The 26,067-nt window shown below is 36.1% G+C and overlaps 1 protein-coding gene, 1 long non-coding RNA gene and 1 pseudogene across 12 annotated transcripts in view; 2 read left to right on the top strand and 1 right to left on the bottom strand.

Annotated features, from left to right (window-relative positions):
* Positions 1 to 26,067, bottom strand: part of OSBPL9 (oxysterol binding protein like 9) — a 191,071-nt gene that overhangs the window by 11,347 nt on the left and 153,657 nt on the right. For 6 of the 9 annotated variants that reach the window (XM_042951287.1, XM_042951289.1, XM_042951293.1 and 3 more), the window contains 6 exons: positions 22,056 to 22,094; positions 18,284 to 18,374; positions 14,627 to 14,731; positions 9,221 to 9,380; positions 3,503 to 3,615; positions 3,262 to 3,380 (listed from right to left, as the gene is read on the bottom strand). In XM_042951287.1, coding sequence (XP_042807221.1) covers positions 3,262 to 3,380; positions 3,503 to 3,615; positions 9,221 to 9,380; positions 14,627 to 14,731; positions 18,284 to 18,374; positions 22,056 to 22,094 — 627 coding nt within the window. The remainder of the gene's footprint in view (positions 1 to 3,261; positions 3,381 to 3,502; positions 3,616 to 9,220; positions 9,381 to 14,626; positions 14,732 to 18,283; positions 18,375 to 22,055; positions 22,095 to 26,067) is intronic. The other 3 variants (XM_042951288.1, XM_042951292.1, XM_042951291.1) reach the window with 2 other exon arrangements.
* Positions 4,863 to 25,211, top strand: LOC122227091. Of its 3 annotated transcripts, none has more exons than XR_006205891.1 (4): positions 4,863 to 4,900; positions 15,603 to 15,698; positions 23,528 to 23,625; positions 24,988 to 25,211. It is a non-coding gene; the product is annotated as an uncharacterized LOC122227091 (long non-coding RNA). The 3 variants fall into 3 exon arrangements; XR_006205890.1 differs by lacking the exon at positions 4,863 to 4,900 and adding an exon at positions 4,955 to 5,013 and having other exon boundaries at positions 24,991 to 25,211; XR_006205889.1 differs by lacking the exon at positions 4,863 to 4,900 and adding an exon at positions 4,955 to 5,013.
* On the top strand, positions 16,065 to 18,081 carry LOC122227086 (annotated as a pseudogene).

The raw sequence follows: 26,067 nt of genomic DNA, 5'->3' as shown, positions 1-26,067 counted from the left end.
TAACATTTAGAATCTTTGTTATCAGACTCCAGAGTTTACATTTTAAAGTTTGTTTGAGAGAGGGAGAGCAAATCCCAGGCAGGTACCTCACTGTCAGCACAAAACCTGATGAAGGGCTTGAACTCAGGAACTGTGAATCATGACCTGAGCTGAAGTTGGGACACTTAACAAAGCCACCCAGATGCCCCAAGAGTTTACAGTTAAGTAAACATTCTCCTATGTATGTTTCTTTCCCATATATGCTCATAATCTAAAGATGGTTAGACTGGTAGGTAAGCTTATGTACTGACTTCGTACAACCAACTTCCTACCACTCTTGAAAAACAAATTACAAACTGCTAAGTAAGAATGCTAAAGAACAAAACAGGGGTAAATACTTTTAATATATAAATAACTCTGACAAACCAACAAGAAAAAGATTACTACTGCTCAGAGAAAAATGGACAAAAGTACTGAACAGGTAATTCAAAAAGAAGAAATGGCCAAAACCCAATTTACATGTAATAAAAGAAAAAAAAAAAGATTTTTTTCTCCCTACTTAAATTTTCTTGATAACTCTCACTCAACAGCTCTTATTCAATGTTTTTAGCAATATACTGATACATGCCATTATGTCCAGTCACTGAAACAGGGCTAGGTTGTCTTAGACCTGGGTTCAAGTACTTATTTTGCCACCCCTTAGGTGTGAGAAGGCCCTGGAAAATTAACTCAACTTCTGTAAGTTTGTGTACAAGGAGGATAATTACATGCCCTGCTTCTACCTTAGAACTGTTTGGAAGATCAAGTGAGGTAAATGGGATGTGACTTTGTAGTATTTCTGAACACTACAAAGTACTTAGGAAAGAACTCTTTTTTAGAAAGTATCTGAAGTGAGAAGATACATTTAAAAATAGAATGAGAAAAATTTAAGGCATTACTGTAATATTTTGGAATGCATAAAGGCATCAAGATTTCAGAATCTGTTGGCAATCACAGCCATTTGTTTGTGCCAATAACTAAAATAACTCATTATTAACATACTTGGTAAAAAATTAACAATTATTATCACATCTTTGGTAATATAACAAGCTTATAGTAACTATGGACCAAATGTAGATTAACTGGCAGAGGAAATTATGTGAGGCAAGTATTACAAACTTGATTGTGGCAGACACTTTTGGTTGCCTATGCACATCCCTGCTTCATCCTTAGTAAGAGAATTCTGATTCAGCTCAAGATTCATGAGAATCTAGATTCATGAGAGTCACAGGGTCCTCCCAGATCTCAAGGGGTGAATGTGGATTAATCTGTACCTATCATTTAACCTCCCTTGCTAGGTACTGGTTTAGGTGTGGGCACAAGCATCACTCTGGCCAGTAAGATTCAGTTGGAAGTCTGAGGGGCCACTACAGAAGAATGCCCTTCCCTAATAACAATAACAAACCCAGGAAAAGCAATTATTTTTCTGGATCTTGACATTATTTGCCTAAGGATGTGATGACTGGAAGTGGGACAGCCATTTTGCAATTACAAAGAGACAAGCCTGAGTGTGAAAGTCAACATGCTAAGGATGGAGGAACAGAAGGAACCTAGGTTCTTTCTCAGACACAACTGACTGAATTAATCCCAGAACTATGCTACTTCTAGCCTTCTCATTATATGAGATAATAAATCTCATATTGTTCAAGATATCTTCTGGTTAGTCATCCATTACTGAAGACCAAGACAGACCAAGGTGGAAAATACAGAAAAGAAATATTTAGATGTCAACATCTAAAATTACACTATAACTTGCAAATTTTAAGTGACAATTCTGTCCCAGCAACTATGCAATCTAATGATCACCAAAAAAGTTCTGGGACAGACTTCTGCAAATATTCTCTTACCTGAAAATATTCTCATACCTGGCAAATATGCTGATTTCCACAAATTAATGCTATCCTTGTTTTTCTGTTCTCATTTAGATTTAAGGTAAAAGGTTTTATTGTGGACACTTACTTGGAAAGTATTAAGGATTAGTTTTTTCCTCAATAACCCTCTAAATCCAAAACCAAAATGAAGCTGACTGCTGATGAAGACTATATATAGCCCTGGAGCTGATTTGGTCTTAACAAAAGTGAGAGTCCTAAATTTTATTAACTTTCTAAAGCCAGGTAAAATAATAATCTAACCAATATGAAAACTACTAGAGCCCAAGTCTTTAGGACAAAAGGCAGTAGTAGAAAGACTGCAGATTTTGAAGTCACAGACCAGATTAGAATCTTAGTTCTGCCACTTAATAGGACTCAGCCAAACTACTCAGCCTCTGTGGGTTTTAGTTTCCTCATCTATAAAATGTTAACAGTAACACCTTTGCAGAGCTGTGATGAGAATGAAGTGCAAGAATAAGGTTTCCAGGGGCACCTGGGTGCCTCAGTTGGTTAAGTGTCCGACTCTTGGTTTTGGCTCAGGTCATGATCTCACGGTTAGTGAGTTTGAGCTCCACGTTGGGCTCCACGCTGGCAGTGCAGAGCTTCTTTGGGATTCTGTCCCTCCCTCTCTCTCTGCCCATCCCCTACTCATGCGCTCTCTCCCTCAAAATAAACAAACATTTAAAAAAAATGTTTAAAAAAAAAAAAAAAAAAAAAAGAATATGGCTTCCAGCACAGTGGCAGGGATATACAAAAGGCACCCACATGCTAGTCTCCTAAATCAACAGGGCATTTCTGTTTAGAGCAGCAAGTTTAAATTCAAATTAAAATGCAGACCATAGTAAGTGTATGGTTCAATATGTCATACAATTTCCCATTTACTACCTGTTCCAATCCTTAACAACAACCCTGTGAAGTGGCCACTGTATGTTCATCTTGCACGAGAAATGTAAAGATCACAGAGGAGGGGACCTGTGCAAACAGATGGTTTCGTAATAGCAGAGGCAGGATGTAAACAAGGGTCCTCTAACCCCAATTTCAGAACTCTGCTCATTTGATTCTGTGCACACCCCACTACTTTAGGTTTTATCCAAATTACTCATCAAGCCCAACACTATTCCTTGTTTGCCCCCAGTAAAAACCAAATCTTAATTCATACAATTCACATATACTATCTCTATGAATTCTAGCTTTACATATTTTATCCATTTATAAAACTTCTCAGTTTACTCATCTATGGAGATATTAAACCACAAAAGTATAAACAGAAGTTATGTAGTTATGCTACATTTGCAGGCATACTCGCTGTACAATCACGAGAATCCATGCATACACATTAAGACTTCTAGCAAACGCCAAATTTGATTCTTACCTTAGTAAGATCCATTCCAAGCCTAACCTGTGACAAGAGATGCATGATAACGCTCTTGTGCTCTTCCACGGACCCTGCCTCCCCTTCATCATCTCTATCATCATGTGAATCAAAGAGGTCTAAAACAAAACAGATCTGCTTAGACCAGTGTTAAACTGGGCCAATCTGTGATGCTACCAGTGTTACAAATCTTTCTTTCAAACAGTTTTAAGAAAAACTTAAATCCTCCAAGGCTACTTACCAGCATCACTTGTTCCATTGGACATGGAAGAATTAAGTGATTCTGTGGTATCAGGGCGCTTGAGACTATTTCCTGAGCTGCTGTGTGTCAAGACTGAGGCAGATCCAGAGGAACTAAAAAAACAGTAATCACATTCATAAGCTTTTAAGAAAGCAATTTAGAATCATAGTAAGACATTAACCTATAAAGCTACCTAAAACCAATAGAGGCAGATAGGTGACAAATAAGCTAGACTTACAGTTAGCTGGTCATACACACACACACTTTCCAACTCTTTCTCTGTCACCCTCATGACTGTAAAGTGTGATGACTAGGTTTCTTATCTTGTACTTTTTGCATAGTGTGTGGTCAACCAAGCCATGCTGAAAAGTCATCAAAAATTAGTAAGATTTTTGCCTCTGCATCTAAGTTTAAAACTAGAGTTCATTTTCTTATCGTGTTACTTTGCATAAAGTTACCTACAATTCTCTGCAACAATTTTCAGAACCTCAAAACTTCCAAGTGTATTACTTAGTCTCAGAAAGATGCTTTGTCTATATTTTTGAGATCCTTTGATAAAAGCCTACGCTAGTACATAACACTCTTCCCAGTCCCTTAAAAACTGTATTTGAAATTAAAAAATAAAAAAGGATATTATTTTTTACAAGTAAATTTATGGTAACTGGAATTATGAGCTGGTTAACAGGGTCTAAGGAAAGCTTTCTCTATTATACTGTTATACCTGTGATTACAACTTACCCAGGATTAGTTGTATATTAATAAAATAATCAGGGCCTACAGCTTACTTATTAAATATAAAAAGAAAACCAAAATTTTTACACTGAAGATACTATTTATAAAATAGTACACACATAATCAGTCTTGTTACACATTTATGGGTACAAAACATATTATATATTCTAATTTAAACATAGTTTGCCCTAATTACTTACCTTCAATTTTTTTTTATTTAATAAGCTTTCTAGTTTTCAGAAGCAGTTCTTCACAGCAAAACTGAGCAGAAAGTACAGAATTCCAATGTGCCCCTTTGCCCACACATGCACAACCTCCCTCCCATACTACCAACATCCCACACCAGAGTGATACACTTGGAACAACTTATAAACCTACACTGGCACATCATTCTCTGACTCAAAATCCACCGTTTACATTAGGGTTCACTCCTGGTGATGTACTTTCTATGAATTTTGACAAATGGATGATGATAAGTATTCATCACTGTAGTGCTGTAGAGAATAGTTTCACTACCCTAAAAATCCTATGTACTCTGCCTATATTAGAACATTAGAATATTAGAACAATCTAATATTAGAGTATTAGAACAATGTATATTCTAATTTAGACATAGTTTGTCCTGGTTACTTACCTCCTTTTGATCTACTTTTCAAAAATCCTTAGGTAACTAAATATTGCTTCTTTGATAATTTAGTAGTATACATCACAAGGTACTGTAACTAATGTCTACCTCACCAGTTTTGAGAGCCAATGGAAAATATGAGTAAAAGACCTAGGTAAGAGAAATCAAATTATCATTAAATAAAGGAGCTGCATGAAAATTATCTTCAAAATGTTTTGTGGCTCTTTGATACATCGTTAAAATAGAGTCAATCTTTTAAATCAATTGATCAAAAAACCCCCGAATTCTTTAAAACCCGTACTTTATTTTAGGTGCAATTCCAAAGGTCAGATTTATGCTGGGCTTTTCTTTCTTACTCAGGTTAGAAACCATGTCTGGGCCAAATGAAATGCTCAATAAAGCTCAAAATTTTTTAAATGGTATAAATTCTCATTTATCCATTTCATAATTTACTTCAATCAGGACAAAGAATTTAAAGAATACAGTTAAAAAATAACAGCAATATTGACAAAAATCATATGCATACAGGAAACGTTTATCTGCAACAGGCTAACTTGTATAAATATCTAATGATAATATCATAAACTAAAGCAAATAATGTAAAGTACTGAATTGCATTATAGTAACAGAATCCAAAGTCTTCCTGAGTACCTAGGCACCTGCCAAATGCTGTGTTTATCTCCATAACAATCGAACCTCCATAACAATCCTACAAAGTAGACAGGATTATTCTCATCATGCATGGATGCTCAGCCCAGAGGTTCAGTGACTGACCTGACAGGGTCACACAGCTGGTAAGCAGTGGAGCCGTTTCAAATGCATATCTGGCTCCTAGCACCAGTTCTTTCCAACATGCACTTTAATCTAGTTTATAACTGTGTACAACCATACTGCTCGATAACAGAGTTCACACAGGAACTATCATTACTACAGTTCTTCAGAAAGTGAACAGTGAGAAGACTTTAGCTTTTAAGTTCTCTTCCTTCAGAGAGAGACAGAAAAACTGTTTAGACCTGAGTTAGAAAACAAATAGTAGTAGCTGATGACCAGCAGGTGTCACACACTCAATGCCTACCAAGGTCAGGCAGAGAACATAAATACATGGACAGGGCTAGGTTACAAGGCAATATAAACCTGGGGCCAACACACTCAATTTGAAGGGATTTAAAGCCCCATTTAAAAAACAACACACCCCACCCCTCCAAAAAAAAAAAAAAAAAAAAAAAAAAAAAAAGTCAACAAACACTTTGCTGGCCAAATAAAACATCTGTAGGACTACCAGTTTGGGAATCCACATTAGGGCATATAAGGAGAGCATAAAATTGAGGGAGAAAAGGAACCCAGTGGGCTAGCAGGACACAGAATTTAACTCTGTATCCTTTCAAATGGGAGGTTCATAAACTGTGTATTTGTCATGCAATGGGTACCAGGAGAGCACAGAAGCTTATAAGAAGAAGAAAAAAGAAAAGCCTATGACCCTACAGGTGATTTTGTAAATATGCCCATTACAGGTACAACAGTTAAGTATTCCTACCTCATAAAAATTTCAGGAGAACCCCTTGAAACTGATAGCCGGAGACTATCAGTATTGTTAAAAGGAAGTTAACCACATACTACAAACTTACTGAATACAGTTATATGCTTCTAGAGGATAAAGGAGTCCATTTTGATATTCAACTGTACTTTGTTTAAAGTAATACCAAATTTTTGATGTAAGATTGTCCTTAATTCTGTTTAAAGGAAACTTACTTAAAAACATCACAAATCAGTTTACTTTGGAATTTTCCTCCACTATCATAAAAAAAAAATTTTAAAATTAAAGTGAAATCCCTACTGGCAAACTAATTATAACGGTTTCTCAATAGTTTATTTCTCCACATACGACACTAAAAAAAGATACTAAGCCAAGCCTTTCTGCTAACCTGGCCTTGAGCTGTGGGTTCAAACCTCTTTTCCTTTAGTCTCATGTCTTAACTGTATGTGTTTACTTATATCACAGAGATTTCACTTTTCCCACATTAAAAAGCTGAATCTGATCCACTAAGACATAAAACTTCCTGAACCAATAATCATTTTGCTTAAAAGTTTTGAGATTTTGAGTAGTTATGATGAAATTATATACGAATACTGTATTTTTCAGTTCATGTGTACACTTGAGAAAAGTAGAGTCCTGGGGTGCCTGGGTGGCTCAGCCGGTTAAGCGTCTGATTTTGGCTCAGGTTATAATCTCGCGGTTCATGAGTTCAAGCCCTGCGTTGGGTTCTGTGCTGAGAGCACAGAGCCTGGAGCCTGCTTCAGATTCTGTGCTCCCTGAGCCCTTCCCTGGCTCATGTTTTGTCTCTCGCTCTCTCTCAAAAATAAGCATAAAAAAAAAAAAAAGATTTCAATAAAATAAAATACAAAAAAGAAAACTAGAGTCCTACACAGTATTTATTAAAAGGAAACAAAGTTTGAGGCTTAAGGACTGGTTGATGGTACTGGGCTTACAGATTCACATATAATTATTTCCAAATTTGTACTTCCTACAAAGCAAATGCCAAGCTCTAACAATAGTACCAAGTCCTGAAAAAGCAGTAGAATCAGAAACAATACCCAACAACTAAGCCAACTATATCTACAATAAACATAAGTAACATTAAAGCAAATATTAATTTTTTTCTATATATTTGAGTGCTTATTACATGCCAGATACCTTATTAAGCACTTGACTGACACTATTCTCATTTAAATGTTCACAATGACACCTTGAAGTTGAAACTATTATTAACCTCATTTTACAAATGAGGTAACTGAGGATTACACAGGTAAATAACCTGACCAAGACTACACACCTTAAAAGCAAAACAGATTTAGAACCTATTTCTTTCTGAGATTCCAGAATCCAAAGTCTTAACAATAGCAACCTATATGCCAATAGGGCATATTTTGCTTATCAGCTATCAGATAAATGACTTTACACCTAAAAAGCCTTGTCTGTGCAATGGAACATACCTAACTAGCTTTTTCAATAGTATAAAAAAGGACAAATATTTTCTAATGAGGGAAACTCTATCATTAATATCTATTAAAATCTGCCTGCTTAATGTCTCTGGAATACACATGTTTCCCTCATTTCCATGCTAGTACCTTAGCTAAAGCTATCAACATTTCTCAACTTACTACCTGGTTTAGGCTGATCTTCCTACCTGTAATGCAGCCCCACTTCATTCAACTCTATGAACAATCTAGGCAAATCTATTTTTCTAAAATGCAGACCTGACCAGTAATGGCTATTTTTTGTGAGAAAATGTTCAAAATTTATAAAAGGCTAACGGAGTCTTTTTTTGCCTTTTATTTATTTTTTTCTGAAAGAGTGCTCAAGTTGGGAAGAGGTGCAGAGGGGAAGGGAGAATCTTAAGCAGGCTCCACGCTAAGTGCAGATCCCGATGTGGGCTCAATCCCACCACCGTGGGATCATGACCTGAGCCAAAAAATCAAGAGGTGGATGCTCAACCATCAATCAATGGGGTCACCCAGGCACCCAAGGCTAAAGGAGTCTTAAATGACCTGGCCCTTGTCAACCACTTCTGTATCCTTTTTTAAGACAACTTATGCTCCAGTCACACTCAACAATTTATAGTTTCCGCCAAGAAACTCAACTCCCCTCCCTTTGTGTAGCTATAGGCCTGCCTTAATAGGGTTCTACCCCCATGAAAATATTTCTATTTCCCCTTCATCACCGCCACATCCCTTCTTCCTACTCACTCCCATTCTTACCTAGAATCACGCCCCCTGCCACCTCTGTGAATCCTTCCCTTACTTCTAAGGACTTCAAAAGGCTCCCATGGCCTTTGATTATTCTTACCATGGCATGTATCCCACTGGATAATAACTATCTGTTTGATCTCCCAACAAACTCTAAGTTCCCTGAAGGCAGGAACTAGGTCTTTTTTAACCTCTAGATCATTCCCTCCACTTGTATAGTGCTTGGCTTATAGGTATTTAATATCTCCACTCTAATACAAAACAAGTAACGGTAACCTCTTATTTGTATAATACTTGCTAGCTTTCTCACTCTCCTTTAACTCTCTCCTAATGTTCTATAGAACATAGGTGCTATAGAAATAATGCCTAGAGTTTAATGAACAATACTGGCATATTACTTGAGCTGATGTTTTTTTTTTCCATTTGAATTAAATCAAAAGTAAAATCAACATTCTCACAGAAATGTCTTTGCTTAATAACCAAAAATAAGCTTATAAGGGAGTATGTCAACACCAGTCTAATAACTTGTAAGGGAGTCCATCATTAACAGCAGTCTCAAAATCAAATTAATTTTTAAAATCAAAAGAGTCACTTAAACACATAGTTCATTTACTTACTCTATTAAGCGCTTTGGGGATGAGCCACTTTGATGAAATTCATCAGCATCATAGAATTCATCTTCGCTGCTAGAATAAGAGAACTCGGGGACAGTATTTGGAGACAAGTTGACATGGCTTGGAGAAGTCAAACTGCTACTAGGTGGTGAGTGCCCACTGCCTAGGAAATTAAAACATTTTAAATTGGGAGACAATGCTGGTAACAGAGGGGGGAAAATTAGGGAGATGGAGTCAAAGCAGACTTTCCTAAAATCAAGAAAAAGTTAAGTTGGTAGAAGTCCCTACATTATTTTTAAAGAAAATCACTATTTAAATTAGACAAAGGCAAATCATATTATAGAATGGGACACAGACTTTTAAATGAAAAATTGCTATGTTCCCACTCCATAATTATTTATAATTAGGGAGCTCTTTTGATTATAATCTCAGTGTGTGAGTTCTGGGGTCAGAAGTCCCACAAAAGATACAAGCCAGGGCTCCTACTTTATACTGCAGATCCAGGTATTTAAAAAGTGCAGTAGTGAGACAATGAAAACGCATAATGGAAAGAATATTAAAGACCACATGAATGTTAAAATGCTATCCAGAATATCATATTCACATCAGTCACTGTTTTGGCAGTCACATGAAAACACAGAAGTGCCGCACAAAGCCCCAGCACTCACCATCCAAACTCCTTACTTCTTTCCTACCTAAGTCAAAAATCAGGTGCCTGGGACTCGGGGACAGAGAAAAACAGGTTTATTGTGAGAAGAATGTGGAAAAGGAAAGGACTAGGAGGAACATTTTTCTATTCCTAAACAGTCTAAGGAAATGGAAATTAACAGAGATCCACAGAAAGAAGACTACTACTATTTAATCTCTGTGATCACTGGATTGTCTAAGTAACAAAGTAAAACAATAAAAGTATCAAATAATGGAGGACTACTGAGATATTAATTTAACAAGTGTTTACAGAGCATCTAAAGGCTTTCAGGCAATGTATGCTAAACTGCTACAGATTAAAAAGCAAATTCATCTGCTACATTTAGTTGCCATGTTCACAAAGATATTTTTTTTTAATTTTTTTTTTTAACGTTTATTTATTTTTGAGACAGAGAGAGAGCATGAACGGGGGGGAGGGTCAGAGAGAGAGGGAAACACAGAATCCGAAACAGGCTCCAGGCTCCGAGCTGTCAGCACAGAGCCCGACGCGGAGCTCGAACTCACGGACTGCGAGATCATGACCTGAGCCGAAGTCGGACGCTTAACCGACTAAGCCACCCAGGCGCCCCGAGATATTTTTAAGAACATAACAAAGAGTTTGGAACCCCAAAAAGGTAATCTTATTGTAGATTCCAAAAATAGTTCATCTTAGCAAATAACTTTAAGTTCTTCCTCTCTGCCCCCTGCAATAGCAGCATTAAGATGGGAAAGAGACTTTCTTTTACTAAAATAGGAAAAACAATCAACCCACCCAGGAATCAAAAATGATTAAGTAACATGCAAACACTCCAGATGATCACACAATTGAAAAAGTGTCCAAAGAAGAAAATGAATTTGGGAAATGCAAACAAAAGAACGGAGTTTTCCTTATGAGAACAAACAATATTTTTTCTTTTCTCAGTTTTTATTACCTTATTTCATTTTTGTATTGGGGAAAGACTTAAAGAAAGGTGGAGAAGATGAAGAAATTAGGTTGAAAAATCAAACAGGATATAAATCATATGTTAATTTAATTTCCAAAATTTCTTTAAATCTACCTACTCTAAAATGCTATATTTTAAAAATGTAATCTGAAACAATGTATCCTAAATTATTTATTAAGTAATTATGCTAAAGTGAATGTACATAGGAAGAGTGCTCACTTTTTTAAAGTTTGTAATCAATTTTACATATCTTCAAATAGACCTATTTTGGCTGTGTTTCAAAACTCTGACATAATCCTTTTTTTAGTAAAAGGCAAAAGATTTATATGATCTAAAGAGAAACCAGAGTATCCTTTCTTATAAAAACACAAGAAAACACAGGTACTGTTTTTAAAACGAACAAAAAAGGAAGATAAGAGTAATGAAATACAGAAAAAAGTTGGGCAAACATTTCAACCTCATTACTCAAATTGCTTACCAGCATTTTCCCAAGAGCTTCAAATAAGAGGAGTTAGTTTTGCTTTCTTTCTTTCAAAATTCAGGAGAGAGCTGCCCATGCTATTAAATATTAAAGACCAAAGTAATAGCATCAGCATCTTTACTAACTCAAATTTCAAAATGGACTAAAGTCACAAGGTAATTTTTCATTATTACCAAGGAAAAGTTCTGCCCAGGAAAGAAATCTGTGGAGCAACAAACAGGGGCTTATCTTCTACTTCCTCAAGTTATAATAGGGACAAAAGCACTTAGTTCTCCTTTGAGTTTGGTTCAACAAGCACCTCAATTTACAACTAATCAGTTTCAAAATAAGAACTAAATTTAATACTAACACTGACAGCAACTCTGTAAATTACAGAAAGAATAATGACCATAAGTCTAAATAAAGAGAATGCAAATTAAAATGAAGTACCCTTTTTTGCCTGTGAGATGACAAATATGTGAAAGAATGATAAATCTTCCTTAAAAAAAAAAAATGTATGTACCAAAAGTGGCTGCACAAGGATATTCACTGAAGTACTACTGCTTATAGATAGGAAAATACTGGAAACAACCTAAATGTCCATCAGTGGAAAAACAGTATGTGGTCAGGCAGCCATAAAAAGAACATTGTATGTATCTAACTGTATGAACATGGAAGGCTGTTTAAGCGTTCTCTGTTAAATGAAAAGAGAAAGTCACAGAAATGCATGATCTCAATTCAGGTTAAAACAAAAACAGCAATAAGAATATACAAAATATTTTCACAAAACTAGAGCAAATAATACTAAACTCTGTATGGAACCACAGAAGACCCTGAATAGCCAAAGCAAGTCCTGAGAAAGAAGAACAAAGTAGAGGTATTACAATACCAGATTTCAAAATGTACTACAAAGCTGCAGTAATCAAAACAGTATGTTACTAGCACAAAATAGACAGATGAGTGGAACAGAACAGAGATCCCAGAAATAAGTCCATTATATGGTCAATTAATCCATGACAAAGACAAAGGAAGAGAGGCAAGAATATACAATGAGGAAAAGACAGTCTTTTCAATAAATGGTGCTGGGAAAACTGGACAGCTGCATGTAAAAGAATGAAACGGTACCATGTTCTAACACTGTACATAAAAACAGACTAAAAAATGGATTAAAAACCTAAATGTGAGACTTGAAATCATAAAAATCCTAGAAGAAAACACTGGCAAGTAATTTCTCTGATATTGGCTGTAGCACATTTTTCTAGATGTCTCCTGAGGCAAGGGAGACAAAAGCAAAAATAAACTATTGGGACTACATCAAAATAAAAAGTTGTTGTTGTTGTTTTTTAAGTAGGCTTCATGCCCAGCATGGAGTCCAATGTGGGGCTTGAACTCACAACCCTGAGAGATCAGTATCTGAGCTGAGATCAAGAGTCTGACACTAAGCCACTCAGGCACCCCTAAAAATAGAAAGTTTTGCATAGCAAAGGAAACTTTTGACAAAACAAAAAGACAACCTGCTGAATGGGAGAAGATATTTGCAAATGACCTATCCGATAAAGGGTTAATATCCAAAATATATAAAGAACTTACACAACTCAACACCAAACCCCAAATAATCGGATTTAAAAAGGGGCAGAGGACCTGAATAAACATTTTTCCAAAGAAGACATACAGATAGCCAACAGGCAAAAAAGATGCTCAACATCACAAATAACTGAAATGCAAATCAAAGGCCACAATAAGATATCACCTTATACCAGACAGAATGGCTAAAGTCAAAATGACAAGAAATAACAAGTGTTGAAAATGGTGACACTAATTCAAAAAGATACATGCACTCTCATGCCCACTGCAGCATTATTTTCAACAGCCAAGATATGAAAGCAACCTAAGTGTCCATTATTAGGTGAATAAAGAAAGAAAATGTGACACACACACACACACACACACAGTAATATTACACAGACATAAAAGGGATGACACTGACATTTGGATGAACCTAGAGGGTATTATGCTAAGTGAAACAAGTCTAACTAAGGAAGACAAATACCACATGACTCCATTCATAAGTGGCCACAATCTTAAAGAAAGAAACAAAGAAAGAAAGAACACAAATGAATAAACAAACAAAAAGCAGGATCAGACCTATAAATACAGAGAACAAACTGATGGTTGCCAGACAGGAAGGGAGTGGGTGAGCAAAATGGGTGGAGAGGGAAATACAGGCTTCCAGTTATGGAATTAATAAGCCACAGGAATAAAAGGCACAGCATTAGAAATACAGTCAATGCTATTGTAATAGTGATATAACAGGACAGGTGGTAGCTACACTTGGGGAAACACAGCATAATGTATAAGCCTGTCAAATCACTAAGTTGCACACCTGAAACTAATGTAACATTGTCAACTATACTCAAAAATTGTAAAACAATAGTTTAACTAAAAAATAAATAAATAAATAAATAAAGGCATATACAGGTATATGTGTACATATATGCATGCATTACGTGTAAATACACGCAAATGACAGAGGGAAGAATAAAGAGGACTTTTAGCTTTTGTTCTCTATATTTTTGTACTGATTTCTTTACAATAATAAAGTATACAAATCTGACTTGAGCAAATTTTTTAAAAAGCCAATACAGATCTTCAGAATAAATCTTTAAAAAAAAAAAAAAGTTTATTTATCTTGAGAGAGACAGAGAGAGAGAGTGTGTGTGCGAGCAGGGGAAGGGCAGAGAGAAAGGGAGAGAGAATCCCAAGCAGGCACCACACTGTCAGCACAGAGCCCAATGCGGGGCTTGAACTCACTGTGAGATCATGACCTGATGGAAATCAAGAGTCAGAAGCTTGACCAATTGAGCCACCCAGGTGCTCCAAAATAAATCTTTTCTTAAGGTTAACAAACAAAATCCTGGAATATTTTATGTACAATACAATTATTACTAAAGCTTCTAGCTCTATCACAAAGTTAACTACTTCATGTACAGAACTGTAATGGTAAAATTAGGATAGCTCCAATACAAATACACATTTCTTCATTCTCCTTCCCATTAGCAATCAAACACATCTTAAATGTTAATGGGGCTTTATGAGAAAGAAATTATACAGGGGCACCTGGGTGGTTTAGTCAGTTGAGTCTCTTGACTTCGGCTCAGGTCATGATCTTTTGGTTCGTAAGTTTGAGCTGCACATTGGGCTTATTGATGTCAGTGCAGAGCCTGTTTTGGATCATCTGTCCCCCTCTCTCTGACCCTCCCCCACTTGCACACTCCAAAAAATAAACATAAAAAAAAAGAAAGTTACACAAATCTGTACCTGTACTATTTGGTGTTGGAGTCTGATGATGTCCCAAGGTAGCTAATACAGGTCCAACTGGTAGGGAAGATGGACGCTGCTCTGACTTACACAACTGAGCAGGTTCTAGAAGATTTAAACATATAAAATAAGTTAGAGAAAAAGCCAAATACAACTCTGTTAGCTGCAATTGTGTGCAATTCAAAATCATAAAGATCAGGAATTTATGAAACTGTCTTCCATTAAGTCAAATTCTATGCTACTCCTTCATGATCTTTAATCCCCTTTAAACTCAATGAGGATAGGCTACTCAGTACTAAGACATTAGGCAAGATATCAAGAGACTAGTCAAGGTAGGCCAATACCTCAGTAAAAATGCTCTGTAAAACTAGCAAATGCTTCTAATGATAAGGTCTTTCTAAGCATCAAACCACATAAAATCATTTAAAAATGGGGCACAGTACTTCCTCTTTAGCCCCATAAGATACTTAAACTCATTCTCTTAAGGAGTCAAATTCACAGGGGTGTCTGGGTGGCTCAGTTAAGCGTTTGGCTCTTGATTTTGGTTCAGGTCATGATCTCACAATTTGTGAGTTCGAGCCCTGCATCAGGCTCTGTGCTAATAAGCATGGAGCCTGCTTGGGGTTCTCTCCCCTCTCCTCTCTCTGCCTCTCCCTGCTCACGTGCCCACTCTCTCTCAAAAATAAAAAAAATAAACATTAAAAAAAATTCACAAAAGGATTTCACATACTTGGAAGTATTTTTAAAGGGATTTTTTTTTTCATTATAATTTCTGACTTAACTGCATCATTGAAAACACAAAAGTGTTGGATGCCACAAAAGGTAAGAGGAGGAACTGGTATACATTGGGTGTTGCTCCTAAGCCTTCTTTTGCCAGTTCAAAAAAAAATTACTATTTTGTACTCTATACTTAAAAATTCATGTCTATATAATCAGTAGGCATCACAAATTTCACTCTTCCCTTCTATTACCATAGAATCCACCATGAAGAAGAAACCATTCGTATTCTTCACAGCTATAAAGAATACCCCCAAATAGAAAGTTCCTGGATTACCTTCAAGTATATATCAAGGTATAGTAAGCTTTCTTTGGTAGCATGAATCCTGAGTCATAGGATTCTGTCCCACCAGCTAACCCAAGTCTTAGTAATCATGTTTTTCTTCTTTCTTTGAAAGCCAAAAGCTCTTTCACTGTATTAAAAAAGCCCAATATTGGGGTGCCTGGGTGGCTCAGTCAGTTAAGTGTCCAACTCTGGGTCAGTCATGATCTCTGTGGGTTTGAGCCCTGTGTCGAGTTCTGGGCTGACAGTTCACAGCCTGAAGCCTGTTTCAGATTCTGCATCTCCTTCTCTCTCTCTGCCCCTCCCCTGCCTGTGCCCTCCCTCTCTCTCAAAAATAAAATAAAAGAAACATTTTTAAAAGCCCAACACTGAGAAGACCTGGGTAGCGCCTCCAGGCCACACTGAGCCGGCTTTAGGCACTCCGCACGCCGGGTCTCCTCCTCTTCCTGTGGTGGTTAGCTATGGCGGCCGTGAAGACCCTGAACCCCAAGGCCGAGGTAGCCAGAGCCCAGGTGGCGCTGGCGGTCAACATCAGCGCAGCCCGGGGACTGCAGGATGTGCTGAGGACCAACTTGGGGCCTAAAGGCACCATGAAGATGCTTGTTTCTGGTGCTGAAGACATCAAGCTTACTAAAGATGGCAATGTGCTGCTTCATGAAATGCAAATTCAACACCCAACAGCCTCCTTAATAGCCAAAGTAGCAACAGCCCAGGATGACATAACTGGTGATGGTACCACTTCCAATGTCCTAATCATTGGAGAACTACTGAAACAGGCGGATCTCTACATTTCTGAAGGTCTTCATCCCAGAATAATAACAGAAGGATTTGAAGCTGCAAAGGAAAAGGCACTTCAGTTTTTGGAACAAGTCAAAGTAAGCAAAGAAAAGGACAGAGAAACACTTATAGATGTGGCCAGAACATCTCTACGTACTAAAGTGCATGCTGAGCTTGCTGATGTCTTAACAGAGGCTGTGGTGGATTCCATTTTGGCCATTAAAAAACAAGATGAACCTATTGACCTCTTCATGGTTCAGATTATGGAGATGAAACATAAATCTGAAACTGATAGAAGCTTAATCAGAGGTCTTGTTTTAGACCATGGGGCGCGGCATCCTGATATGGACAAAAAAAAAAAAAAAAAAAGAGTAGAAGATGCATACATCCTCACGTGCAATGTGTCATCAGAATATGAAAAAACAGAAGTGAATTCTGGCTTTTTTTTTTTTTTACAAGAGTGTAAAAGAGAGAGAGAAGCTTGTAAAAGCTGAAAGAAAATTCATTGAAGGTAGAGTTAAAAAAATAATAGAACTGAAAAAGAAAGTCTGTGGTGATTCAGATAAAGGACTCGTGGTTATTAATCAAAAGGGAATTGACCCCTTTTCCTTAGATGCTCTTGCAAAAGAAGGCATAGTAGCTCTGCGGAGGGCTAAAAGGAGAAATATGGAAAGGCTGACTCTTGCTTGTGGTGGAGTAGCTCTAAATTCTTTTGATGACCTAAATCCTGATTGTTTGGGACATGCAGGACTTGTCTATGAATATACATTGGGAGAAGAGAAATTCACCTTTATTGAGAAATGTAACAACCCTCACTCTGTCACATTATTGGTCAAAGGACCAAATAAGCACACACTCACTCAAATCAAACATGCAATAAGAGATGGCTTGAGGGCTGTTAAAAATGCTATTGATGATGGCTGTGTAGTTCCAGGTGCTGGTGCAGTGGAAGTGGCAATGGCAGAAGCCTTGATTAAATATAAGCCAGTGTAAAGGGCAGGGCCCAGCTTGGAGTGCAAGCATTTGCTGATGCATTGCTCATTATTCCCAAGGTTCTTGCTCAGAATTCTGGTTTTGACCTTCAAGAAACACTAAAGTTCAAGCAGAACATTCAGAATCAGGTCAACTTGTAGGTGTGGACTTGAACACAGGTTAGCCAGTGGTAGCTGCTGAAGTAGGCATATGGGATAACTATTGTGTAAAGAAACAGCTTCTTCACTCCTGCACTGTGATTGCCACCAACATTCTCCTGGTTGATGAGATCATGCGAGCTGGAATGTCTTCTCTAAAAGGTTGAATTGAAGCTTCCCTTGTGTCATTTGTATCATGAAGACTACAGAGTGATCCTAAGAATATAGCTATGGAATTTTCGTCCAAGCTTCAAATGATTTTCAAAAGCATTTTCCTTTCCCATATGAAAAAGGGAACACTGACACTCAAATTTTGAAGTTCTGAAATTATTATTACAGTATTTATTTAAATTTCACTGCAGTGTACACCATTAAGCAGGCTGTTTTCACCCAATGAACAGGATGTTTTGCTTTAGCTTCCATGATCTAAAGGTACCATGTTAGACAAGTATGTTACCTACCTTGTTATTAAATGTTCCTTGAAAAGCAAAAAAAAAAAAAAAAAAAAAAGCCCAATACCAAAATATATCTTTTTCTATTTCATTTTCTGTTATACCATTTCTTTGATTCCTTTTACTTATCAAAAAAAAAAAAAAAAAAAAATGAGCCCTTCAAGATTACCATGACAGTCGTACAAATTAAGTTTTTTCTAATCAATGAATCTGTGAAATATCTTTCCAAATATCATACCTGGAGGTAAGACAGTCTGAGTAGGCATTGTGTTGATCACAGGTTCCAAGGGACTAGGTTGATATATTGCATCCACAGGATTAATAGTACTCTGAGATAAAGAAACACAGTACAGTTATTTTTAATTAAATGCCTTCCCAGTGCTGACCCTCCCAAATGTATGAAATGCCCAGATTCCTGACAGCAAAGTCCTGAGGTAGCTATATAGATACGCTGATCAAAATGCAAGGAAGAAATGAAACACTTTTACAATACAGAAGAATTTCCTAAAAAAACAAAAATGTAGTAAGGAAGGAAAATGACAGTCTCTGTCATATAGATAGGTAAAGCTAAAATGGAAAAACTTGCATAGAGTTGTAAAAAGGTGTGGGAAAATTTCAGGAAGCTACAGCAGTAACTTCTCAATTCATTTCAGTGCTTCTCACTTAATTCAGTTCACCACAAACACTGCTTCTCTATCAAAGATAGAGAAAGTCTCTCTTGCTTTGGTATTAATAAACACTAAACTATATTAATAAACACTATATAAATAAAAACTATAGCTATGTATATATAATTATATAAAATATATATATAACTATGTAACTATATATAACTATATATAGTTATACATATATATAACTATATATATATAGTTATATATATGTATAACTATATATATACAACTATATATATATAGTTATACACACACACACACACACACACACACACACACACACACACACATATATATATAAACTACGACTTGCAAATTTATTTGTACCACTAGGATTTTATCTTTCCATCTCATACTATTGCCACCTTCTAATACTGTGTACACACAGTATAGGCATCTAATTTTACAGTCATTAAAAGCAAAGAGATGTATATTCTAATTGGGGGATGCAGGGAAGAAGCCTTCCTTTTTGAAGATTAGAAGAAAAAAAATAAACATAGTTATAATTTTAGAGGGAAAAAAAAGTCTAGGTGTTTCTAATTTCAAGCCAAGAAATTATTCTGCCAGCAGGATGGTATTTTAAAAACCAGACTCCATAGTTTACTAATGCTTTTTTATTTGGAGGAGGTGGGTGGTATTAAAATAAGGTCTTTGTCAGAGTTAAGTTTGATCTCTCATTTAGAATACCACATCAGATAAAACCCAAGAAATAAAATTTTCAGTTCTTTAGCTTTCCTTGATCCAGAAAACTAAATTTTAAATGTATATTAGGGCTTATAACAGAAAATATCAAAATAGAATCAGAAGAGAAATACTTTACTGATGAATGAGCTCCAATAGTATTCATAAAAATTTAGAAGCCCCTAGCAATAACTGAGATAATGGGACAGTTTTTATCTCATTCTCATTTAATGTCTAAGTTCAAAAAATTTTTTTCTTAAACTACCTCTCTGCATAAATTTTAAAAGCACTAAGTCAGATCTCTTAAATCAACTGATTTGAACATAAGAATTCTGAAGCTTGTCACTATAATAGCTTACCTACCATAAATATTCTAATGGAAAAATAAAGGACACTTAGAGGAGAGACCCTGAAAACAGTCATTAATAATAAAACCCCACTAAAATGAAGTACAGAAGGTTTTGAAGCACTGGGAAAAGCAGAGAAACAGACTAAGAATTTTAATTCCTTAGAATCTTTCCTCTACCAAGAATTTGGCAAGTCTCTTATCTGCTGTGGTCCACACCTTCCCAGTCTGTAAAATGAAGAAATGGCTGGATTAAACGTTCTATAGGGGCTTTCTGCTTATTACTTTGTGATTCTATTTTCAGATACTGGACCAGGACATAATAACAAGTGTCTCAACAAGTCCTGGAGCTGTTCTTAGAATAAATTCCATTTTTACCCAGTGGTTTTCTCCAAAGAACTCCAAGTGGTTTAAAGTCAAAATCTTGCCATTAATACCGTGATCCATGGGAAGGAGAATATGTCACCTCCTTATTATCCTCATCTTTTATATAAGAAAAATTACTGAAGCAACTAAGAAATAACTTTGGGAAAAAGGACCAGCAGAATTCTATCTTTTGAATGCAATCTGTTTTCCAGGTGAAATGTTCTAAAGATTAGGCTAGTCAACCAAAGAAGATACTTTTAGACTTTTTTTGCATGGATATTAAAGGTACCACATATCTTTTGTTGCTTGTTGTTATAGAAAATTATAGAAACTCTAATTCTATAGAAATTATAGAAATTCTAAAGCAGAGCTTTAGAAGTGCAAACAATAATCCTCAGCTCTAATCTGCTATAACATTTATAGAATTCATGCAATAAAATGTTATAAATTATATATAAATGTATATATGTATAGTGAACATTTATTGATTCTGTGCTCATTCAGTACCTTACAACAATGTTTTGAGGTAGATCTAGCCACTTTTCTTTATACATGAGAAAACTAAGGTTCAAAGGTTGAGTAACATGCCTACTAAGGTCACAGTTAGTGAGTAGGAAGGCCAGGTTCTAGCTGTATGGGTCCAAGATCTAAACCATGAACATTTCCTTTATCTTTTAAAAATAAAAACTCTTAGGGAAAAATGTTATAGTCCTTGATCAAATGATTCAGATATGTTTGTTTTCTACAGGTTTAGATTTTCTTTAAGTATAAATTTTCTAGATGTTTTTAATTGTAAATGACCAAACATTTTGGGTATGCTTTATAAAACTCAGCCAACTTTTTTTTAACATAATAAAAAAATAGCTAATAATAACAACATAAATAGTCATTTTCTATGAGGCTTACAATCTTAAGTGATATCTCAGGAAGAGATACTACATTACATTGTATTTATACGACATATTCGTATTAAATCACCATGCCTCAAACTCTGAACTCACACTGTGAAGAGAGATAAAAATTCCAATGCTTTTAATTCATATTTTAAAAATGCTTCTCTTATCTCTGCCTTAAGAAACATGCAAACAACACAGATTTTTTAACTTTTTTCATTTTAAAACAAATATAAAGTTAACACGCTTATCCTTTCAAGTATAATCATGAGATGGTTTTGAAGATTTTGAAGAGTTTCCAGATCTCAGACAAGCTGGCATTTGTAAAGTCTCAAAAAAAAAAAAAAAAAGAGGCTGCCTCCTGCTTTAGAAGCACAGTCTAAACAGAAGTCACTCATTTATCATAAAAATAGGGTGGCTCCAACTATAAATCTTCAAACTCGAACTTTTATTTCCAGATGGGAAATACCAACAATAAAATTTTCTTTTCTTTTTAAAGTAGAAGTTGAATCTAAGCGAAGAGTAAAAAGCCAAGGGGGAGGAAAGAATAAGAAAATGGCTACAAGTGAAAGAATTCATGGTGCAATTTGTTCTAATAAAGATGCAATATATACTGCAATAGCAAAATCTAAAAATAAAATGGAAACCAATAAACATATTGAAATAGATTAAGTTATGTTTCAATATTGTATCCTTCCCCTTCTGCTTTCATTTGAGAAAAAAGTTTGATAGTAGCATTGTGAGTTATGCCTTAGTCATAAAAGCTGCATTTTCACACCATGATTAACCCTTCATGTTAACACATGCAAAGTGATTCGATCTGAATCAATACTTAGAAAAATTTTAACATTTCCCCTCCAAATGATTGCTGAAAGATGGCCAACTTTAGAAGCTTAAAGAAAATTGCAAGAGTCAACAACAAAAAAGCAGTGAGTAGGTAAAAGAGGAATTTGTGTTGAAAAATGAGTAGAAGTTCAGGCTTCTCCTGACATGACTGGTTATAATGCTCTGCAGAAGTAAAGGGAAACAAAAAGATTAGATTAAACTTACTATAATTCCATCTGCGTGCTTCTCCGCATTACACTGGTCCTTAAGGAGAAATGTTAAAAATATTAACTTCATTCTTTTAAGTAACTCCTTCTGTACTTTCTTCCCTATTAAGAAAGCTTATTTTACTATAGGTAAGTAACAACGTTAGACTATCTCTTGGCTTCTACTAAAATTGTATTTCTATTTGTACACTGCTAACCAAACATAATTCTATCACTGGCTATAAAACAAACACGACCAACAATTATTTTTTCTCTACAGGTATTTAATTAAGTTCATTATAGAAATAACTTATGGAACTGTGTACTCATATTGGTACCAACTATTAAAAGCAGATACACTAATTTAGGATGGAAGACCCTGAATATTTCTGGGTTTAATTTTATAGTATGTTATGATAACTACCCACAACCCTTAAACTCTCACTGCAATTTAAAGAGATGACAATCAGCTCATCACACTCCACACCCGAAAAACAAATAACCCAGTGAAGAAATGGGCAGAAAACATGAATAGACAGTTCTCTAAAGAAGACATCTGGATGGCCAACAGGCACATGAAAAGATGTTCAACGTCGCTCCTCATCAGGGAAATACAAATCAAAACCACACTCAGATATCACCTCACGCCAGTCAGAGTGGCCAAAATGAACAAATCAGGAGACTATAGATGCTGGAGAGGATGTGGAGAAACGGGAACCCTCTTGCACTGTTGGTGGGAATGCAAATTGGTGCAGCCGCTCTGGAAAGCAGTGTGGAGGTTCCTCAGAAAATTAAAAATAGACCTACCCTATGACCCAGCAATAGCACTGCTAGGAATTTATCCAAGGGATACAGGAGTACTGATGCATAGGGGCACTTGTACCCCAATGTTTATAGCAGCACTCTCAACAATAGCCAAATTATGGAAAGAGCCTAAATGTCCATCAACTGATGAATGGATAAAAAAATTGTGGTTCATATACACAATGGAATACTATGTGGCAATGAGAAAAAATGAAATATGGCCTTTTGTAGCAACGTGGATGGAACTGGAGAGTGTGATGCTAAGTGAAATAAGCCATACAGAGAAAGACAGATACCATATGGTTTCACTCTTATGTGGATCCTGAGAAACGTAACAGAAACCCATGGGGGAGGGGAAGAAAAAAAAAAAAAAAGAGGTTAGAGTGGGAGAGAGCCAAAGCATAAGAGACTCTTAAAAACTGAGAACAAACTGAGGGTTGATGGGGGGTGGGAGGGAGGGCAGGGTGGGTGATAGGTATTGAGGAGGGCACCTTTTGGGATGAGCACTGGGTGTTGTATGGAAACCAATTTGACAGTAAATTGCATATATAAAAATAAATAAATAAATAAAAATAAAGAGATGACAATCATATACCCTTAAAAACTTGGGACAAACACAATTTCCTATATCTGGCTGTGGGCCCAGAATTACACTTTTCTAAATAGATGGTCTGATTTTTGTTTCAGTAAATATAATCACTGTATCCATGGAATGACATAGGAGCGAATGCCTGGCAAATATTTCCCATTTATTATTTCACTTATTCCACCAACAACTCTATAAGGTAGGTGCTATTATTATTCCCATTGGACATATGAGAAAATTGAGACAGAAGGTGGGCAGCCAGGATTCCACAGTCCAGTTTTGGAACTCATGTTCTTAATTAACTAATACGCTATTTTGCCTTGCTTCTCCAAGCACATACTTTAAGAAGGTGGTGGAAAGTTACCAACACATATTCATTTCTGTAATTATAATCCACCTATTTGCATTATATAGATAATATGTTTAATTTTAAATAAAACTGTTTAATGTTTCAACTCCATAGTATGAGGATGTTTAAGTATGAATAGAAACCAGTATCTGGTCTTGGTTTTAAACATAATGTCCACATTCTATCTCACGTACCTATAACTTTTTCTTTACTGAGTTTACTCAGAAATCTTCATATTGAAGTGTCAACCAAGAGCACTTTGAAGATTTGGGAATAAGTTAACACTAACATAGCAGGCCTGTCTGCCTGCAAAGCTGGCCTCTGACCATTCTATCTGATAAGGGTGGCTCACTGTACCTAAACTGTATAAGCAAACAATTTGTTTGTGCTGACAACCTGTTTTCCTTCTCTAAGTCTGGACTCTTGATAAGTGCTATGTAGAAAGTGCTTACTTGACAAAGCTCCAAGGTGTTGAGTCTTTAATGAGCTTCCCTGGTAGACATTTTACACATGTTGTCACAATTTGTTACTGGAGGAATTAAGCACATTCTATGCAAGTCTACTGGGAGAAGACAGACAGAAGCTTGTGCCTGGTTTTCTCTGGATTTTGTCCCATGTGCCTTTTCCCTTTGCTGATTTTGCTTTGGATCCTTTGCTCTAATAAACTGTACCTATGAATATCCATCATCCTGTGAGTCCTCCAAGCAAATCATCAAACCTAGAGGTGCTTGTGAGAACCTCTAGCACAGTGTGTATCTTTCACATATCCTTGAGAATATCTGGCATTTTGTTATCTATGTAATTCATATTGGGGTTTTCCCCATTTGAAAAATTAACTATATATTTAGAATATCCAAAGTTTCAGTAATTCTTAATGAAGATAGTTGAAAATAAATTATTGGGAATTCTAGAGAAAGAAATTAGAAAGTTTCTTGCTCAGATGACATTTTGATTTAATTATGGCTTTCCCCTATTAATTTCTAAATATTGGTTTTTCCAAAGGATTTTTTAGAAAGGAATATTATACACATGTGATAGATTAAATTTTCCAGAAATGGCCCCAACAAGAGGTAGTGTTCACGTCCCTTACACTAAAACCTAGGTGGGCCTTTGTGACAGTCTCTACCAGTAATTACAGCAGAAATGACTATATGTGATTTCTAACGTTAGTTCATAGATATGTCACAAACTTTCTTTCTCCTTGTTTTCTAGCAGAAAACAACCAACCCAACCAACCACCATACCGTGAGAAAACCCAAGCAGCTGTAAAGAGGACTCTATGGAGAAGAATCTAGGCCCCCAGCCCAACTTTGCAGTGTGTGAGTGAGCCATCTTAAAAGTAGATCCTCTAGCCGCCCCCAAATTATCACAGGTGACACTGCATGAAATATGAACAAGTCATGAGGTCTACCCAAACTGCAAATTTGTGAGCAAAATTTAAATCACTACTGCTATTTTAAGACACTCCAGTTTAGACTGCTCTGTTATGCAGTGATTGATTACTGAAATACTATGTTATATATACACACGTATGTTATCTAAAAAGACCACTTTTAATTCTGGTGTAATTTAAAATAAATTTCAATATCTGACAAACTGCCCCCCACCCATTAATAATGAATGATACCTACAGGGAATTTTAATTTTTTTTAAAGGGTGTATTTTTAAGAAAGAGAGGCAGGGGAGTGGGTGGGAGGGAGGGGCAGAGAGAGAGGGAGACACAGAATCTGAAGCAGGCTCCAGGCTCTGAGCTGTCAGCACAGAGCCGGATGCGGGACTTAAACACACAAACCATGAGATCATGACCTGAGCTGAAGTCAGACGCTTAACCAACTGAGCCAGCCACCAGGCACTTCATCTACAGGGTATTTTAAATCAGGGTTTATTATTCTTGTTATTGTTGTGGTTTGTCTTTTAAGGCAGAGTCAAAGCTAGATGAACCCACAGACTATTAAATGGTTTCCTATTAATCCATTCCCATCATGTACTTTAGGAATTTTGTTCTACTACTTAAAATTAAAGCTATATTCATCCCGCCTTCCCCATTTTTCTTTTTAAAAACGATTCTGTTTTTAAGTATACCACAAATGGCTTTTAATCAGGATCAGTTAAAGCTAAACCTCAAGTATTACTGAACTGGAGATTTAATTGAATTCAATATGAACTATGTTAATGAAACAAAGAAAGGGTCTAATGCTACTTCCCACTTAAATTATACCATACGTTTATCTGGTTCTAAGTCCCTCATTCCTTAATGCAAAGGCTATTCTTTTCTCTGAACATACCAGCATG

This window comes from Panthera leo, chromosome C1 (genome assembly GCF_018350215.1).
Source record: "Panthera leo isolate Ple1 chromosome C1, P.leo_Ple1_pat1.1, whole genome shotgun sequence".
Classification (NCBI taxonomy): Eukaryota; Metazoa; Chordata; class Mammalia; order Carnivora; family Felidae; genus Panthera; species Panthera leo.
The sequence above is the reverse complement of the archived record's forward strand: the minus strand, read 5'-3'. Positions and strand labels throughout refer to the sequence as shown.